General features: G+C 29.6%; 1 protein-coding gene across 9 annotated transcripts in view; it reads left to right on the top strand.

Annotated features, from left to right (window-relative positions):
* The first annotated feature begins 11,421 nt into the window (after window positions 1–11,421).
* The window catches only part of LOC106692715 (uncharacterized), a 70,991-nt gene continuing 60,639 nt past the window's right edge, over window positions 11,422–21,773 (top strand). For all 9 annotated transcript variants that reach the window (XR_010845015.1, XR_002945662.2, XR_010845014.1 and 6 more), the window contains exons 1-2: window positions 11,422–12,156; window positions 18,903–19,054. Coding sequence is in view for 6 of the 9 variants with exons in the window: in XM_067053022.1 (XP_066909123.1) it covers window positions 18,910–19,054 (145 nt within the window). In the remaining 3 variants the exon portion in view is untranslated. The remainder of the gene's footprint in view (window positions 12,157–18,902; window positions 19,055–21,773) is intronic.

The raw sequence follows: 21,773 nt of genomic DNA, 5'->3' as shown, positions 1-21,773 counted from the left end.
TTGAAGAGTCTGCCAAGTTTAGGTAGGGGAAATAAATAATTGCGGCTGTTTCAAAGCGATAAATAAAATTAATTTTTAATTCGGATCTCATTATCTTTAAAACTACCAAAAACACTAAAAACCTAATTGAACATCATTTAAAGTAGAATAAATCCGCTAAAATATGATCCCTAATAGAGCTATTTACGTTCAATAGTTCACGAGATATAGCTTTTTAAAAAGAAACATTTCATAAAAAATGTATTAAAAAATCAGTAGTTAGCTAATTTATTGTTAATAATTCTATTTCTCATAAACCATAAGACGTACAGATGTCTGAGAGGACTGAAATATCTGCCTTTTTTTTCTCCTCTTTGGCTCTTGTACTATAATATCCGACTAGAATTCGCCACTGTGTATATCCTTACTTCCGGTTCGTTCTGCGTAGATAAATCGAAAAGTAGGGTCAAAAATTTGTAGAAAATTAATTCAATATTTTGCAATTTACTTTGATGATTGTATGTGTTTTTTAAATAATGAATGTCGACAAATCAATCACAAAAACCTCACCCTCCCCTGCTAAAATCCGGTAGAAACTGATAACATTGAAGTAAAATAACAGTTTCATATTTAAAAATGATATAACATACTACATATTTACCTATTATATTATTTTGTACAGTTGTAAATTACATTAAATAAATAATTTAAAAAAAAGTATATAGATTAATGCCACTTTTTATAAATTTATAAACATCATGTCAAGATAAGTGAGAGCAGAGAAGCTTGCCAGGCGCCCATTATTAAAAGATAGTTATTTGAGTCCATAATATAGAAATGGAGTGTTACATATATCGTTTTAAAACTTGTTTAGAGTGCTACCAATGGGTAGTTTCTCTACACGCCTGTAACACTCCAATTTAAATTAGATCAGATGAACTAAATGTACAGTTCTAAATAGCAATAAATAAATATAAAAAAAAAACTTGTTAATCGACAAACATCAACTCTCCTGTCAATAAAAATAAAAGCTCGAATTTCGTAAAGTAGTTTGTGATGTTTATCTTCGTAGAAGTAATAGTTTACATCAAATTTGCTAAAATAAATTGATTTATAGTTGTTCGGACAAATTTTCATTTGCCAAATTCATATTCATATGTTATTATCATAAAAACAACTACCCATACGAAGATAAGTGTCATAAAGTACTTTATAGTAAGTTAAAATTTCTTTATTTTGAGTGTTGGCAGACATATGTGCGTCTTATGGATCTAAAGATATATTTTTTCAAAAATCCTACATTTTATACGAACAACTAGAAATTAACATTTTGGGAGTTTATTTTGTCAAATATCATAAAAACTACTACTCTTACATACATAAACAGAATTAAATATTTTGTAGTAAATTTAACTAGCTTTAATTTGAGCGCTGACAGACATCTGTACGTCCAATCGTTTCTGAAATGAAGTTTTTCATAAATCCAACTTATTGTTCAAACTACTATAAATCAATTTATTTTAGCAATTATCATAAAAACTAATATTCCTACGAAGGTAAAGTTCATAAACTTATTTATAGTCCATTAAACTAGCTTTAATTTGAGTGCTAAAAGACATCAGTACGTCACATAGTTCCTGAGATATAGATTTCTCAATATAAATTAACTAACTACTAATCTTTCAGTAGATTTTTAATAAATTTTGCTTTTTAAAAAGCTATATTTCGAGAACTATTGGACGTAAATAGCTCTTTTAGGGCTAACATTTCAGCAAATTTACTCTTCTTTAAATAATGTTCTCTTAGATTTTCTAGTGTTGTTGGTAGTTTTTAAGATATAGAGGTCCGATTGAAAAATCAATGTCTTTTTAAGGTTTTAAAACAGTTGCCATTTTTTAATCCCCCTACCTATACTTGGCAGGCTCATTAATTTTGACTAGTAATTATACATAGTTTTTATTGAGGTAATCAAAAATTGAGGTGAGATAACTGCCTTTTTTTCTTCCCGGCTCTTGTACTACTAGAACAAGACGTCTGCATAATACCTTGTCCAGGAGAATGTTTTATTATTTTTTTAAAATCCATAATATACTTTTTCAACGTGATAAGTTGGAGTAAAATAGTGAAAACAAACTGTATGGTTTCGAAAAATTGGTATGTCATAACATGTTTTTGAAATTTCTCGGCTAAAATATTGAAATAAATTAGATCTTGACAATTTGCGAATTTCGATCTAGTAGATAAAAATCGTGATCTCTTTGCTTCATCAACTAGGGACAGGAAAACAGACGGGGAGGGGGGCGTTGGAGTTCTTGCACACGTCCAGAATTCTTTGAGCCTGAGGGAATCTGCAAATGTTCTTCCGGATTGAACTCCCGGCAGAACATTTTCACACGAGCCGAATTACTACCGGGCCGATCTGATTCTTTGCCTTTTAAACTGTAGTCGTATAGTTTCCAGATAGAATACAGGACGTCTGATCCAATTAGGTATTTGTACCGTCGTTAAGAGAGCGACGTAGTAAATGTCAATATGTAAACTCTATTAACAAAAAAGATGTGCGGAGATTCTTAGATCTCTGTTTCAAAAGTGACAGATAGATAAAAAACAAAATTTCAACTACTTTATAATGTCTACGGCATCCTTCGATGAGCTGCACAACAATTGAAAAATCGCCTTAAGTAAATAAAGTAAATTAAATCAGTCCATCAACATTTTCCTATCTGTATTATAAAAATAGAGCCTAATATACATAAAAATCAAGCTGTTGAACTATTGTAAACACTGTTAAATTGTTTAAAACAATTGTAGATTTTGGTATATGTTATTATTTAAATTAAGAACAAATAAAAATCACCAAATCAATGTTTCACTTATTCTTCCAAGCTAAGGTAAACTGGGTTCAATACGACACAAACTCTCTCCAATGCATTTCTGTCTTTGTATATTCCTCGAGATTTATTCCATAATGAATTCCACGAAGGTTATCATGTTACCTGTATCGCATTTCGTTAATGGTCAAAATTCTCTACATGCGAATAGAAAAGCTAAAATGATTTCAGAATTAATTATCCCTAGATAACAGAACACACTTTTTATAGTTTTAAAATCAAAATCCAATCCCTGTCATTTGGATCTTATGATCGATTATAAAAACTAGAGAAAAAAAAAAAAACGATACAGATTCTTGGTTACAAAAATAATAATTAATTACCTGATAATATAATATTTGATATACAAGACTTACGCAAGCTCAAAAATAATTTAAAATCAAATTTGATGTCAAGACGAGTACAAATTACTAAGTTTCAATGAAATAAATCAATTCAGAAAATTCTCCCCCATATTCAGGATGTTTCTGCAGAAATTTATAACATTTTTTATATAGTTAACTATTTAAATAGATAGATTAATAATAGAAATAGATTAAACAAACAACATTTTAAACTGAATAAAATAATTTAATGTTATTATTAAAATACTTTGGACGCACGATATAATACGACTCATATAGTACAAGAGCCGGGAAGAAAATGACCGAATGAAAGAAAAAATGTCAGCTGTTTCAAAATCTTAAAAAAAACACTAAATTTTCATTCGGAGCTCTATATCTTAAAAACTACCAACAACACTAGAAAATCTAAGAGAACATTATTTAAAGAAGAGTAAATTTGCTGAAATAGTAGCTCTAAAATAGCTATTTACATCCAATAGTTCTAGAGATATAGCTTTTTAAATTTACTGAAAGATTATTAGTTAGTTAATTTATTTCGAGAAATCTATATCTCAGGAACTATGTGACGTACTGATGTCTTTTAGCACACAAATTAAAGCTAGTTTAATGGACTATAAATAAGTTTATGAACTTTACCTTTGTAGGAATATTAGTTTTCATGATATTTGCTAAAATAAATTGATTTATAGTTGTTCTGACAATAAGTTTGATTTATGAAAAAGTTCATTTCAGAAACCATTGGACGTACAGATGTCTGTCAGCGCTCAAATTAAAGCTAGTTAAATTTACTACAAAATAGTTAATTATGTTTATCTATGTAGGAGTAGTAGTTTTTATGATATTTGACAAAATAAACTCACAAAATGTTAATTTCTAGTTGTTCGTATAAAATGTTTGATTTTGAAAAAAATATATCTCTAGACCCATAAGACGCACATATGTCTGCCAACATTCAAAATAAAGAAAATTTAACTTACTATTAAGTAGTTTATGACACTTATCTTAGTAGGTAGTAGTTTTTATGATATTCACAAATGTATATAAATTTGGCAAATGAAAATTTGTCTGAACAACTATAAATCAATTTATTTTAGCAAATTTCATATAAACTATTACTTATACGAAGATAAACATCATAAACTACTTTATAGCTCATTAAACTAGCTTTAATTTGAGTGCTAATATACATCTGTACGTCAAATGATTTTTGAGATATAAATTTTTCAAAATAAATTCACTAACTATTGATCTTTCAGTACGTCCCATACAACATTTTTATGAAATAATACTTTTTAAAAAGCTATATCTCGAAAACTATTTAACGTAAATAACTCTATTAGGGCTCATATTTTAGCAAATTTACTCTTCTTTAAATGACGTTCTCTTAGGTTTTCTTGTGTAGTTTCTACGTTGTAAGATATAGAGCTACGAATGCAAACTTAGGTTTTTTTATCGCTTTGAAACAGCCGCCATTTTTTATTCCCCCTACCTATACTTGGTAGACTCATGAATTTTGACTATTAATTATACATAGTTTTCATTAAAGTAATCAAAAATTGGGGTGAGATAACTGCCTTTTTTCTCCTCTTGGGCTCTTGTACTGCTTACACACGCTTAAAATTTTACCGGGCTGGTCATTTTCTGGCTGGTCTTGTAGTCGATGAGCAGGCGGCAATCACCCGGTATTAAATTTCTAGGGCTATAAAAATGTTTAGCGTGAACAAACCTCCATTTATTTCAATGTTCGACTAAATTGAATCATGTACCGGTATTAAAAAGTACTCAGTCTTTCTTTAGCAACGGCATAAGTTTAGTTGTTTTATTACTTTCAAGAGGTTAGTTCTATTCGTTTTCCTAAATAGTGACACATTTTGCTTAGCGACCAGTTGGAAGCCTTTTTGATCATACATAGTGACATATTTAGACTTGAACCTTTTTTGAACTTATCGATAATCGACTTGAAATTAACAGAAATACCTTAATGAGACTGGTAGTTCTTGTGCTAAGATTCATAGAAAGCCAAGTATCAGTAACAAATGACATTATTGATATCATTTTTAAGTGTAATTGTGCTGGCCCGAAAAAAAAAAAAATCAATTTATGTTAAAACTGTATCAGTACACAATATATAAATTTTATATCAATGCCATTACGAATAAATTACTGATCAAGGGCCCAATGAAGTATATAGCGTATTCTCTTGAATAGAAAGAGAGGTGAAATGAACTTAGACTGGTGGCCCAACCTGACAACGTTGTTTCCATGATTCGTACAGGGAAAAAAACCGGTCACCCTTATAGGGTTATTGAAATGACTCATGAAGATTTCTTTGACATAAATAGATAAAAATACGAGCTTATATATATACTTGTAAATAAAATATGAATCATTGAAGGTGTTTCGTTAAAATTTCAAGTGGCTGGTACGAGCTAACAGTTTTTAGCTAGTAGGAGTGCTTTATACAACTACCAACTTTGTTACAATTATGACCATATCCTTTGGCAAAATGTGCTACTCTGCTTGCGATTGAAAGTCTTAACAAAAGTAGAGCACGTTAAAGTAATTTTTTTTTTTGTTGCAGATCCATCTGATAAAATTAAATCTTTTAAAAATTTGGTCATCAGAATTTTATCAGTTTTTTGAAAATGTCCAACAGCAACTTTTTCTTTATTGACCCCCTTCTTGGTCATTTCTGTCATACGGAGGGCGGGGAGGAGTGGGTTATCAACAGGATACCGTTCTATTCTATGATGATGGTGGTCAAGTTTTCATTTCGTGGGACCGTCACTGAAATAAAAGTCAACCCCCAAGCCGAATTCGAACCAGTGCTGCTGCAGTCAGGAGCCAGTAAAAGTTTGCTCTTTAGCTAGCTCGGCTACAAATGGTCGTGTAGAGCAGAAATTGTGTTGTGCTCTAGCGAATCAAAAATAATTACGTACTTAGCTAAAACGTTGCACTTTCTTTTCCACCTTGTGATCTACAATATCCTGTTGTGGCTAATATATAAAATAATTATTTTTTCGTCCTACTTGTGTAATTTGAAAACTACATTTTCTTACTTGGAGAGATGTTGATTCACCGGTATCATTATTATTTTCTATATGTATATATAGTTGACCGTAAAAATTGATATATAGGAAGATGGTCAGGGTTGCGGTCAAAGGAGAAACCAAAATAGTTTACCACTATTTATTTTCCGACGTTTCGCCCCACTTTGTGGGGCTTCATCAGGGCTAAAAAGATAAAAAATGATACAATGATAAGTATAAAAATAACAAAGATAAGATACAATGATAAGAATAAAAATAAGTAACAATGGTAAGAGTAAAATTTTTTATAAAAATACGTAAAATGTACAGTTAAAAATACAAGAGATGTACATAAAACAAAAACAATACCGGAAAGGAGAAAAAAAAATAGAGATTAAATAAACGTCATGAAAAAATAATAATTATACAAAAATAAGTAATAATAAAGATATAAAATGATAATAAATGAGCAAAGAATTATTATCATTTTATATCTTTATTATTACTTATTTATGTATAATTATTATTTTTTCATGACGTTTATTTAATCTCTATTTTTTTTTTCTCCTTCCCCGTATTGTTTTTGTTTTATGTACATCTCCTGTATTTTTTAACTGTATATTTTCCGTATTTTTATAAAAAATTTTACTCTAGCTATTGTACTTATTTTTATTCTTATCATTGTATCTTATCTTTGTTATTTTTATTCTTATCATTGTATCATTTTGCATCTTTTTAGCCCTGATGAAGCCCTACAAAGTGGGGCGAAACGTCAGAAAATAAATAGTTTTGTTCAAAAATAAATATTTTTGTTTCTTCTTTGACCGCAACCCTGACCATCTTCCTATGTAACATTATTATTTTCCAATGACGTTGTCTATGCATGGAACGCACTAATACCTTATGCGCTTATTCCCAAAACTGCATTGAAAATATTTTTAAAAAATGTTTTAACGGGATCAGAAGCTTGCTGAAGGAAAAGAATTTCCTTATATATCTACTGACTTATTAATTGAATTATAAATCACGTTTGGATCATGAAAACTCTGGTATTAACATAGTTGTAATAATTTATGAATAAAGAATTAAATTGATGGGAGTGAAGTATTAGTTTCTAATTTTGTTAGCATTGAAGAAATTCCTTTCTCTCAATTATATCTTTCCTTCTGATTTACAACACAACCTATTCAATAAATAAATTAAAAATGTGAACTTTCTGAGAAAATTAAAATATTAAATTATATTTTGAGAAACGTTGACTTATCTTAACCTATATAATGTTGCATATCAAATGAAAGAGTATGGAATATATTGTAAAGTTCTACTAATTCAATATCTCTAGCTAAATTAGGGAAGATTCTACAGTAATTCCAAAACTTGTTCTCTGTTTTTTTATGAGGACTTGACAGCTTTGCTATTCAGAAACTAGTAGTTATATCCCAATAAATTTATCTATCTATTTTACCTGGTTGGTTCATAAGTGTGAAGTGGGCTAAAAAAAATTGGCCTACTTTAAAGGAAGCAACTTTTGGTTTTTTGTTACTTTGTACAAATTTAAACTCATTTAATACTATTAATAATATTTTTTTTTTATTCAGCTACAGAAAATAAATCTATTGATATATTATAATCATACTATGTTACTTAGTTATATACTGAAAAAATTTGGACCGACAGACTCAGTAAAGTGGATTAAATGTTTTTTTTTAGGGTGAAATAATATTAATATTCGTTTTTCGCATCCCACAAAACCCTTTGTATTTCCAATCGCTTTCCACAACTCCAATTTTTATAGCACTCGGGAAAAAAATTTTTTTTGCTCATAATTTTCCCCAAACTTGGTACCTTCAATTTTTTTTCCGAAAATCAAAAAAATTAAAATAACTTCAACAGATCTCCACTAATCTACACAAAGTGGTTCAGGACCCTCTGAACTGCAATTGGTACAGACCGGAGCTCCATAAACAAATTAGAACTGGAGATTAGAAATAAAACATTTGAGAAGCTTTACTTTATTTGAAAATAGTTTTTCTCCCGTAAGAAGAGACAACGGATATTTCACGTGACCCATTTCACAAAGTCACTCAGTCCAATTTTATCCACATTATAGAGTTACTGCCACATATATTCTTCTGAATCAAATAGGTACAATATTTTTTAATTTTATGAAAAATTATATTTAAAGGTTTTTGAGGACGCTAAAACCGAACCTGGCTTGGGATTTCTGTCTGATTAACTTTTATCTTTTAATCTTTACCGCGGGGTAGTTTTCTTGAACAATTTTTCATACATTTTGGAGAAATTGTTCATAAATGTGTTTTAATGGTACGCAATAAACTCCAAAATGCATTATTTGGTTCTAAAATTTTCCGTAATATTTCTGAAATTTGTTTTGATCTTTAATGAAGGTTTAGTACATTTAGAAGATTAAATTGTTTCCATTTTAATAATTATTTCTCGTTTTTCGACTTTTATGCATTTGTCCTTTTCTACTACCCATATCGGATTATTTAATGATATTTATGAGCATGCAGTTGTTTCTCCTGTTGATAGAAACAGGAACATTTCTTCCGGTACGATATTATCTGATGGAATTATATTTTGTGATGTTAGTTCAGAAGATGTTTGTGCATTAAGAAAGCGTTCTTCTAATTGTTCTGAGGTCTCTAAATAATGTAAAAATTTATATGGTTTTTCGAAAGGGAACCAAAAGTCTTTAGAAAGACTTTCTAAAAATGTAATAATTTTGTTCACGTTTTTCTATCCATTCTCTTAATTTTTGTATTTCTAGGACTTTATAGTTCTTTGTGTAGTGAACTCTGTTACTCACGATTCACAAAGAGACAGTTTGATTTTCTCGTTCCAGGGTTTGATTTTGATTAATTTGTTGTCTTATTGAAAGAATCTTTTTTCGTCTAGTGTGTTCCATTGCTGATTATGAGTATCGGTTTCATCTCTTTGATATTACGGTCTGAGATTATGATATGATTGATTCGGATAATTGAACAGCAATTTTTGATTATAATTGTAGTTCTGATTATGATGGTTGGATTTTTTATAATAATGTTGTTGATAATTCATGGAAATGTTGAAGTTGGTAATATTTTTTATTTTAATAGTCGGGATCAATTTTATTTTCTTTGTAACTAGGGTTGTGATGGGTCTTTCGTTTTCTTTGTCAATTTAGTTGACAATTATTGATTTATTGATTTTGTAAAGTTGCGTCCAAGTCATCCAGAATTTCAAATTTAATGTGTTAATCTGTTAATTTGTGATGTAATTGATGAATATCATGATGTCTAATTTGCTTGTCACGTCTTTGTATTTCACTGATTTTATTTATGATGCCATTATCAGCCTAAGTTCTGGCATAAAGGATACATATCATTTTACTCAGTCTCGAAATACAATCAAGTGTATTTTCATTCGTATTTAACTGTGTAGTAATTATTTTTGTTGATAAGGGTGGTTCTCCAACAAAATGTGAATTATAGTGATGCTGGAGTACTAAATCTAAGTGATTGTTCTTTTAGACATTTTTACATTTCTATTATGTTTTTCTCATCTCAGTTTATAATAATTTCAGAATTAGACCAAAAACCCCAGCTATCACTAAAACCGCTCGTAACGATATACGTTTCGATTAATTCTTCTCTTCTGTGAATTTAGGATATGTTCGTTGCTAACCAAAATTTTGTCACTGAAAAATTTTCCAACCACGCATATATTGATATTTGCTATTAATGAATCTCTAAAACGGGATTTCATGGTACAAAAGTGATAACTTTGTAAAAGAAACATTACCTTGGCTCAGCATAATGGTATTTTGCAGCCTACCAACTGTCACAGCTCAGCTTTCAAGGTGAAAGTATAATTTTCAGATTAGTATATTGATGATTCTCATTACCGTCTTGCTATCGTTCTTTTGATTTTTTTTGGGAGGGGGATTTTACAGTTTTACTCCTCATCAAAGGTTATTTAGAGTGTACCATTGTTTTCAAACATCCACCAATGTAACGAGGGTCAGTAAGCTCTTAAACTTCAATTTCTCATTTTCGTGAATCAATCCAATTCTCATTACCACTCCCAAATCATTGTAGGTTTTTTTTCTTACCTCTTAATCTTTATTTACAGCAAATACATATATACAATTAACTTAGCCTAATAAATATATATATACTAGAAGCATCATATACAATCTTATCATTGTAGGTTACTTACCCGCCGACCTTATATGGAATGCTGAATATGTCCGAAAGTAGGCTAACACGACCGATATTTACCAAGATCTTCATCATAAATAACATAAGGATTAAAATGATTTTGGATTGAGAGTAATTGATATTATAAATAAAAAAAGTAGATATGATATTTTCCATGGTCTAGTATTCTGTTTACAGAATAATGATTCTCAAATTCAAACTCTGAGTAGTAAAATTTTTAATTTTTGTTAGCTTTTGTTTGCTAAAAGTGGGTGTTCTGTCCAGCTTTAGTGAGTGATATTGGTAGCTCCCTTTCCACCAATTTGGCTATGTTCAAATGGCCAACAGGTTCATCCATCTCTTTCTACTGTCTATTTTCTTTCTCTCTTTAATAAGCAAATAACACTTCACCTTTAATCAATAAGAAGAGCGGTATAAAAGAAAGTAAGACTTCTAATGCCTCAGTGTGTGTTGTGCGCAACGTTTTTTTTTGCTTCGTTTTGTTGTGCCAATACAGGCAATTATTTGGATAAGACTGGTCATTCGCTCATGGTAAGACCTATGTAGGGCTATCCACCACATTATACTTCCATAATAAATTTTAGGTCTTATTATTGCTGTGTAAATGAATTGCTGAACCCTTGGGTTAAAAACCTCTGTAATGTCCACAGAACGTCTTAGTTACCAGAAGGCTGCGTTATTTTTTCTCACTACAGTCTGACAAGATTGGAGCTCTTGTGAGTGAGACACTTTCAGTGTTTGAAATGTTACTGATAACAAAAAATACTGAGAAACGCTCAAGATTTAAAGGAATGGGATAATCTATTGGCAAATATGATTGAAAAAGGGAATACAATATTATACCCTATTTTGAGATGAATTTAAATAGTTTTCGCGGGTAAATATTCTTATCTATGCCTTCTTGATTACGACATGGCTCATAACTGAGCCTACGGATCGATGGCGCATGTCAAGTTTTCAGTGTGTGTTCAACTAGGAGATTCAAGATGGCCTCCTCTGTTATTGTTCAGTTTTAGTGTGATATTACATAAAAAACCTCATTTTCAGCCGGTTTATGTACTAAAACTAAGCCCCCTAAGAATATTCGTATTCTTTTAAAAGAAGGGGTATTTTAACAAGCAGTAATGTGTGTCTAATCAGACAGTAAGTACTTATCTACCGTCAAAGCGACCACAGTGTATGTGTGTGTTTGTGTGAGTGCGTCATAAGCATAATCCGGCTAGTGGTGAATTTTTCGAACCAGTAATCTATTTTTATTATAGCTAATTATTGAGTGGATAATGTTTCGTTAAGGTGTACCATATTGGTTTAAAATCGAAGCAGCAATCTGGACCTAAGAAGTAGTTAGCTCACATAACGAGGCCCCAACCCTGTCCAAAATGGAGGACGGTTAACAGCTATCACGAACCTCCTTCGTATCACTTTTTCCTTCTCTGCATATTACTTGGTTATGAAGAAGCTGTTTTTAGAATATTTAAATGCCAGTGCAATAAATTATATAGTGTTTTTTTTCATCTTTTCTACATTGACTTTGTGGCAAGGGGGCGTGTGGTAGGTAAACTGGTTGGTGATGACAGTAAAAAATTTTCGGAAATTTAATAGTGATCTTGTCAAGTAGCAAACCAAATTTTTACTGATGGTATCTGTGTTCTGCGCCAATTTGGAATCTACAGCATTTTCAATATTTCCTGTAAGTCCATTTAATTGTTTACATAAACATATCTTACTTCAGTTAAATTTTTGTGATATTATAGTGGATATTGGTTGTAAAAACTGTTAATGTACTACTTTCTAAAGCTTATATTTCTTATTTTATTTTAATTTCCCAGAACTACTGTTAAAGTTGCCTAATTTTTGTATAGGTGTTTTTATGGGAGCATTAACTAGTTTTTTCATGCTTGCCGAACAGAAAAACAAATACTTTTTAGTTAGCAATGATAGCTTTCCTTCAGAATACCTTAGTTTCAAATTATAGATGCTATTACTTTTTTTCTAATTAATGAATTGTCATATAAGTGACTTCGTCTATTACTTAGCTGAATTTTTTAAGTCCTGTCAATTTAGTTCTGATTAAAAATCATATCTTCTACAGTTATAAACCTTAGGATAGTGCAACTACTTCTATATTTGGGGATTCTACTTAACTCTGCAGTTCTAATATATTCTCATTTACATAAAAAAAAGTCAAGGAAGTTGTTATTATTTTATAAAATATGTTTAAAATTTTGCACGTAGAGATATAATATTCTAATTGTTATGTTCTTCATGTGCTAAGTATAAATATATTCATAGCTTTCAATCATTCATGTACAGAGTAAAACTTTAAAGCTGGTATGTCATATTTGTTAATAATTAAATCTATCTCCCTCTTCAGCAGTGATTCAAATTAATTTTCCATCAATTTCTAACTTCTGATATATGAAAATTTGACATAAATTAGTGACCATATTAACATTTCTTAAGCCATAACCTGAATTTGATATTAATTAGTGATTGTTTACATTCCTTATGCCATAATCTTAATTTGACTTATTTCTCATGGTCAGGTTCATTCTTAATTTTGTTTTTATTATGTTAATATGAACTTTTTATGACGTTTTTGTGATTATCTCATGTTCACCATTCTTTAAAGTTTTTTGTTTAATGGAATAGTTATATGTTTCATTAGTAATTTCTTCCTTATTAAATATTAATTGATTTTTTAAGTTAATACTTTTATTAGCCTTGTAGGTTTATATCTACAATCTTCCTTACTTTTCAAATAATGTTATCCATTTTAACTTTCGATTAAAACTACCTGTTAAATAGTGAACTTTTCTAGACATGCTTGTACTTTAGATGCACTGAACAAATATTTAAATATTACATTTTAAGAGCGATTTAAACCATTTTTACTTCAAACTTTAGCTTCTAAATTGTAAGTGACAATATTTTGTATATTATCATACTATGGCTTACTATAGATATAAATAGTTTCGGGATGTCATGTAAGGATTTTATGAGATATATACCTTGGAATTTTTTGAAAATTTAAATTATATAACTTTTAATGTCGCAAGTTAATATTATTATAATTTGCTCATTTCTGTCATCATCTGTACTGAAACGATATTTACTTATGTTTTATAGCAGTATTGGTTGATTTGACTCATTTGTCACTCCTCGCATAATAAATCTACCTTATTAAGATCCTTTTTTTAATAGCTTTAAAATTACGTGTATTGTATTGATTGTATGTATTTATTATTGAGTTCTACATTACTTTATAATATTATCCATATGTTAAAAGATAGTTAACTGCTTATTCTAAGTCATGAGTTGGGCTATGTTACCTAACAGTTAAATATTTTATAAATTTAATTTCTTCGTTATCTTGCCCAATTTACCTTACAAGGATACCTGAATTTCACCTATGTTTAGTTAATTATTTTATGTATTGCAGTATTTTTTATATTACAGTTCTGTTCAGTTTTACTTACCTGGTTGCTTTACCTGTTTTCTTTCGCTTATTATTCTATTTGTTTATTTATTTTAATGTACCTCCATTAAAGAAAATATTTTAAATTTACATTCATCTTGCACTCTTTTATGTTAATTTAAGTGTTGTAGATGTTAATATCTCAAAATGGTTATTTTCAGTTTGACGATTTTAATTGGAAATTTGAAATTTTAATTTTTTAATGTATATTATTCATCAAAGAATCTATCTAAGAGGTATCTTGTTGTGGTACTTGCAATTGTTTGTTGCAGATTAGATTAGTCTGAAATGTAAAACATTAAGGAAAGAAATTTTTTTTATAATACTTTCTTTTTAATCGAATTGTTTGTTTCTTGTTAATTTGAGACTAGTAGGTAGTGAGAGGAGTAAATAATTGGCCATATGCTGGTTGCTATTATACCTGATTAGGTTGGGTTACCTCTGAATAAATCCAGAGTATCTCTGTAGGGATTCAAAATTTTGATCTGAGTTGTTTAGGGACCCTTACTTCTTCATCATGGTTTAAAGGCTTGTTAATAATGTCTAATTTTAAGTATTTAATTGCAAGATATCATATTGGTTTTACACTTGATTGTAATGTAATGATCCCATTTCCTTGGTTTTAGGTTGTGGTGCATTATTCCTCCATCATGACATTGTGATGTACTATCTAACATCATGATATGATTTTTAATTTATTTTTTTTACTTAAAACTAATTACATCTTACTAAATGAAAATTTCTGACAAGCTTAAAAGCCTCATTGGTTGAGGGTGACCTATGATTATAATTTTTATAACGGGAGATAAAATTGTTCAAATTTACCAATAGTTACCAATTTTATTGAAAGTTACCCAATTAATCTAAATAAGCATTTATTTGTATTCTTGCTTGTAAAAAAATTAGTTAATTATCATGCATTCGTTTATCTAAATTTTTTTAAATAAATAAATGAGGAATACATTTTATTTGTCAGGATTTTAATCGAATATATGTTTATATAAAACACATGCAATTCAATATTCCTTAATATATTTTCATTTGAACCCTACTAGTTCTGTTATTTTTTATGTTAGCATTACAGGTGATTCAAAAAAATTGCTAAAATGTGCTGCTTGAGATTACATGGAAGCTAATCCCTTTTCAAATCAGTTATTGATATATACTGTCACATGGTTCTAAATTTTATTAATAACAACCTTTATATTTTTGATTAATTAGCAAGACACAACATTGCCCTTATTATACGTATCCACTCCTCACTTCAAGTTTCTATAATTTAAGCATAAAATTCATTACTATATAATAATTACTGCTATGTTTAAGTTAAAAGTACTACTTCAAAAGTGCCTATTATTTTCTTGGTATTTTTTTTTTATTCTATTCATTATTACCGTGATATCTTAGATGTTTATGTACTGTTGTCATATATTTTGTATTACTCAATTAATTTGCTCTTTATTGTAACAATATATATTGAATGACCTCAAAGATAAAACTCAAGAGAATTTAGATGAGACGACCTTAGAGGTCAAGTATAGGGCCACCATGACATCCACCTTTTCACAGTAATGCCTGTTAAACTATTCAGTAAATCTCCTTTCAGATTGTGTTCTGAAATCATCTCGTAATGAGCCGAATCGTAAATTTAGTACAAAAAAATTCAAATTTTTTTTTTTTAATTTTAACTTTACAATGAAGTTTTGTTTTACAACAAAAAAAAAAGTCAACTTTGAATGGATTAAGTTTATAATCAGTGACTGATACAAAATTATCTTGTGACAAAAGATAAGGTATATTGTAAATTAACATTTCAACTTCTCAATTGGTGTTAAAACAACTTTACCTATAAGCAAAGACTTGCAATTTCTCTTGAGGGTAATAAATGAATCCAAAAGAAAGATCTTGGGAAGTGCAAAACCTCAATATTTTTCGGGTCCAATGTTACCTGACTTATTTAAATTTAGCATATTAAAAAAATGTATCATTACATTACATTGAAAATGTAGCAAATTCTGTGCTTCTTCACTCAAGGGTGATACTGGTAAAATTATAATTTTTATTACTTTTCCTCCTTGAATTTAATTCATAATTAAATTATGAAAAAAAATGAAAAAATTCTAGCTGTTATCTTTTGTTTATGTGTTGAATTTATCCAAGTATTTCAATGTACTGTAACTCACTATATAAAAAAATAAAGATATGCTTGTTATTGCAACTGATTTCTTTATTCCAAATTGATCAATATATATTGAATAGAAATATAAAAACCAACCATAAGGCATAACATATGTTTACAAAACATTGGATGCATCTTAAACCTAAATCGATTAAAGGTATTATTTACTTTAATATTTAATCAATAAAGTTTTGTGTTTCAATAGTTACATACCTTCAGTACATTCCAGCAAAAAACCTATTCTTTCTATTGAATAAATACATAATAAGAAAAAAATACAAGGTTTTTATTCATATTATATATAGATGATTGACCATATTTAAATTTGAAGGGGGTGGTCAGGGCTGCAGTCAATAAGAACTTCAAGTCCCTTAGTACATTGTTTACAATCTCTATTACAATAGCCCTGATGAAAAACTACATTCTGGGTTGAAACGACGGAAATCAATAAATAATTAAAAACTATGTTCTACATTACCACTGCCCTGACCATATTTATATCTTTTGTTTCTGCTGTAACTTGTCTTATTGAATTGTAGTATAAAAAATTAAAGCCTACTTTTCGGGTTAAATATCACTTAATAGTATAGCTTATGGTACATACAATTTTCACTTAAATGTTCAAAATTTGGATTTTTTTGTGTTAAGTTTGCTCTTTGACCTACTTTGCATTGTGTTGGTACTTGTAATTGGATCTAATATAAACATTTTTCTAACACATTTGAAAGTCTTAAATTAAAGTTAAGAAGTTCATGTGTCATTCTTAATCTTCTATTGCAACATGAAAGAAATCTATTCTAATTAGCAGAATACTTGAAAATGCCAGTTCAGGTGTCTGGATATGTTGGTTAATGCCGAATTTACTGTAGTGTATTTTTGGTAGATATTTTTACAGTTGTTTTTGAATTACCATTGGCTTGATCTGTAATAATAATTATGATATATATGATTTAGTGACTTAAATTGTTTCTGTATAATTTTATTTATTACATTTCTGTCTGATACAGCAGTTGTGTAAGTTCTTGTTTTTCCACAGCACTGAATATGGTTATCAATAAATGTAGCATAACTTTCCCTGTGAACCCTGTTCAATTTTTATTTTAATAACATTATTATTCCTGTGCTTCAATATTAAACATAAAAATACGTAATATGATTTGCTTCCTTCTAAATTAAATTATGTGTAAATTATTTTATTGATGTGTTGATTGTAGACTTTCTTTATTATTTACAGGTAATCTCATAAACAATTTTCATCTTTGAATTCTAAAATTTGGTTAACAGGTTACATTTAGTGTTTAAAAATAAAATAAGAAATCATTATTTCATCAATTTATTATAATCCTTTTTCTAATGTTGGATTAAAGTAAATTACCAAAGAACCCCACTTAGCCATCCTAGTTGCAGCTGAGGCTTCACAGGTTGATCTGGAGTGTATTACAAAATTTAACATAAGATTAACTTATGTATTTGTTAAATTAAAATTAAATAAAAAAATTGTATATAGATGGTTTGTACGAGGACTGTCCTGAAAGTAACAGATGTTTTAAAATAAACAATTCACAAATTGATAAACTTAAAGTTTATTATATACATTTGAAAGGTACACTCTTAAGCTATTTTTCTTCATAATCGCCATTCAAATTGAGACATTGATCATACCGTGGCACAAGTTTTTCAATACCCTCTCTGTAGAAAATCCCGCCAATTGTGAAGTGCGGTCTGTGATTCAGTTTTTGTTGGCTCGAAACAACAGACCAATTGAAATTAATCAACTTAGGTGCATCAGTCTCAAAACAGTAGCCATGATCTTTCTTGCTGACAGGGCTTACAAACACTTTCGTGGTTTCTTGGGAGAATGTGTGTACCATTCTATCGACTGCTGTTTTGTTTCACAGGTGACATGCATCACCCAAGTCTCGTCCCCGGTTACGATACGATCCAGAACTGCATTACTGGATACCATTTGTGCTGTATTCTTGGAGAAAGGTCAGTGCTGCGGCCAGTCTCTGTTTCTTATAGTTTTCCATTTGGATTTTCGGAACCCACTGAGCACAAAATTTGTGGTAACCAAGCTTCTCCATCACAATTTGATGCACCAAACTCCGTGAAATTTGGGGGAAATGTTCCGACAGTTCTGTAATCAGTTCGGTTTTCATGATTTTTTGTCATTGATTTGCATTGCCAGATCATCAGTCACAAAGCTAGCTAGGCCTACCATTGCGGTCCTCGTCGTGAACACTGGTACCGTCATTTTTAAAATCAATGCACCATTGCCTCACTCGGCTTTCACTCATTATTCTCTGCCCGAAACATCACAAAGTTGATACTAAATTTCAGTTAGCCTGTTGTTTTGAGCCAACAAAAACCAAATCACAGACTGCACTTCATAAGTGGTGGAATTTTCTACAGAGAGAAATTTTTGACTTTTTTTAATTTGTGCCACAGTATGATAAATGTCTCAATTTGAATGGTGATTATGTAGAAAAATAGCTTAAGAGTGTACCTTTCAAATTCATATAATAAACTTTGAGTTTTTCAACTTGTGAATTGTTTATTTCAAAATGCTGTTACTTTCTGGACAGCCCTCGTGTATGGATACATCATGAAGTTAAATTTATTAGATCAAGTTATTTGATTTTGTTTTACTGACCTTAATTTTATCTTAAGACTTTATTTTCTTTTTACTGCCAGTTAAGTGGTGGGGTTCTGTTGTAATAGTGTCATTCAAATATTTAATTTATTGATTATTTAACTTTGTATTTTATTTTGATTTCAGACCAGACATGGCGGTAGATAGTTGTGTCCGCCCTGGTCGGACCCTCTCTCCAGCCGAAACAGTAATTACATGCACTGGGGATCTTTCAGATCCTGCCTTTCCCCGAAGGTTCAGGTCTATTCTCAAAGAACTTCGTAGTATTGTATGTAAAGGTAACTGCATAATGTTTTTACTTTAGTACTTAATTCTTCCTATTCTTGTCTTACCTGGGTGCTTACAAATAATGGATTCCTTAAGCTTGTAGCTTGCTATGATGCTTAATTGTTGAAACCCAAGGCTATATTTGCGTGTGAGAGAACAAATTGATAAACAAATGTAAATTATTTCTTTTTTAAATAAATCAAATGGTATCCATGTCAAGTCTCAACACTCTATTATATCAACAGTCCAATGTTTTGGCCAATTTGGCTATCCTCAAGAACAATCTTAAATATAAATAATTTTTCCTTTCAAGGAGTTTTCAGTTTATATCCTCACTGACTGCTGTGATATGTGCAATCATTACGAGATTTAATTTTATACCTCTTGTTTCCTACTAATTACTACATATTTAGTTTTTGTATATTTGTTTTCATGCCCCATTTGAGTTGTTCGCTGCTTGAAAGATCAATATCACAACTAGATTTTTTCATGAGAATCTGTCAAAAAAACTACATTAGCATTTATAGGGTGTCCAGCAGCCTTGAATTTCTCAAAACTATCTAATTCCAAGAAAACTAGACTAAGACTCCAATGATCTTTGTCCAAGTCCAGTACAAACATGTACTTGTTTCATACAACTTCTCACATAAATAATCTTACAGCTTACTCCATCTTTCACTAGTGAACTAATGATGTTATGGAACGGTAAAGTAACTTATTAATCGAATAATTCCAGCTCTGTAACTATATTAGATTTCTCTAAGTGCTGCAGCCCTGAACATTGCATTCTGGTACCTCTTTCAATTACAAATATTATGATAGTTAAAAGCATTTATTTTATTATATATATAACATCCTACTTGTTACATATCAAAGAACTATTATTAGATAGTAATGATTGATTATGTGTTTATTTTTTTAGACCAGTAATTTGGAATACCCATACCATTCTGGCACCATTATTTCTTAAAATTAAATACTGGTAATACATATTACATACATTATTATTGGCATGACAGACTTTAGAGGTCCAAGGCCTCGCGTGATGAACTAAGTAAATACATTGCGCGTTTCCTGACATTTTTTTTCATAGGGTTTTTTTACTTACATACATAAAGTTTTGAATTTTCTTGAAAAAGACTATTCGTTTACCAAGCATTTAAAAAGGAAAAATATTATTTGTTCTTTTAAAATAAATAATCTTAATTTTAATTACTAAGCTTAAAAATGGACAAAATGTTTTAAAGATTTTGAAGAAAAATCTCAACTAATTAAAAGCAAACATTGTGCATCTTAACCTGTTAACCGGGGAATTCCCTTCTTTTTTAATTACGCAGCTTATAACAGGTGCTAAATCTTTCACTAGGATTGTTGAGTATGTCATGCCCAGAGGACTTAATTTCATATTATTATTTTTGTTTACTTATGCTTAAAATAAATGAAAAGACTATGGAATATATATTTTTCTGATTATTTATATATCAAGCACAAAGGAAAATACGAAATTACAAAGAAATAGAAAAGAATACCAACAAAAAAATGGAAACATTGAATCAAAAAATTATAAATTTTATAAACATTACTAAAAAATATATATCTTTTATTTAGATACACAATAAAAAATATAAAAATATTAATAATTGTAGAATAATAAAAAAAAAAAATAAAAATAAAATTAAAATTTGAGTTTAAAAAATTGAAACAAATATATATCTAAAAATTCAATTTCCGTGTGATATATTACCTTACAATCCGGACACCAGTATGTACATTCACCTTTTTTGTAGCAAACTCGGCATTTTCTAGATTTAGTTTTGCCTATATCACTTTTGATTTGTTCCTTTCAATGCCTTTCAACTAAGCATGTGGTTTAGGTGAAGAGCTGCTTGTTGATGTCTTTGGGTTGGTTTTCACTATATTGTTATCTAGCAATTTCTACACACACTATCAAAAAGTTAATTATTATTAAAGTGTGTACGGATGACCAATGCCTTCTTTTTTTTTTTTTTTTTTTTTTTTTTTTCTCGAAAATATATGTCCTGCCCGTTCCAGGGCGCAATATATATTTCAAGGACGTATTCATATGTCCTACCTGTACCTGATTTTGTTCACGTTTGGCGTATTTATACGTCCTTTTTTTATTCATTTACAGTGTAGTTTTTATAGTCTGATGGTGTGTTCCATGAATATTTGTCAATGCATTTTATGGGAGATAGGAAGTCATATTTGTATTCTCCGGTCTCTAATCGTATGTTACACATGAAATATTACTCTCCACAGTAAAAGATTTTTTTTTTTATCACTATTAGTGTTGTAGTATTTAAACTGTAATTATATCTGAACCCTGAGGAAGTGGAAAATGAAAACTGAAGGTTAACTGTGTTAAAAATGATCAAAAACCTGGAAAGTAATATGTTTAGATGTGTCTAGTAGTTTCCTACTGCTCATCGTTTTATGAATGCTCGTCTATCTGTGTGAGGGAATTGGAGCATTATACTCTTACTCTTTCAGTACTTGTCCATTAAATGTGAATCATTACTCACCACAGTAATATATTGTAATATGCTCTTTTTGAGTAAATTGTATATTTTGATGTATTAAGGGTTTTTAATATGTTTTATTTTATGTATCATTTTAATATTGTTCATTGGTTTTGTTGAACCACAAAGCAAGCTAACCAATTTTCATTGTCCATAATAAATTCGTGATTCAAAACAAAACCAAGATGGC

The sequence above is a fragment of the Halyomorpha halys genome, unplaced genomic scaffold (genome assembly GCF_000696795.3).
Source record: "Halyomorpha halys isolate HHAL.00 unplaced genomic scaffold, Hhal_1.1 Scaffold68.1, whole genome shotgun sequence".
In the NCBI taxonomy this organism is placed as follows: domain Eukaryota; kingdom Metazoa; phylum Arthropoda; class Insecta; order Hemiptera; family Pentatomidae; genus Halyomorpha; species Halyomorpha halys.
The sequence above is the reverse complement of the archived record's forward strand: the minus strand, read 5'-3'. Positions and strand labels throughout refer to the sequence as shown.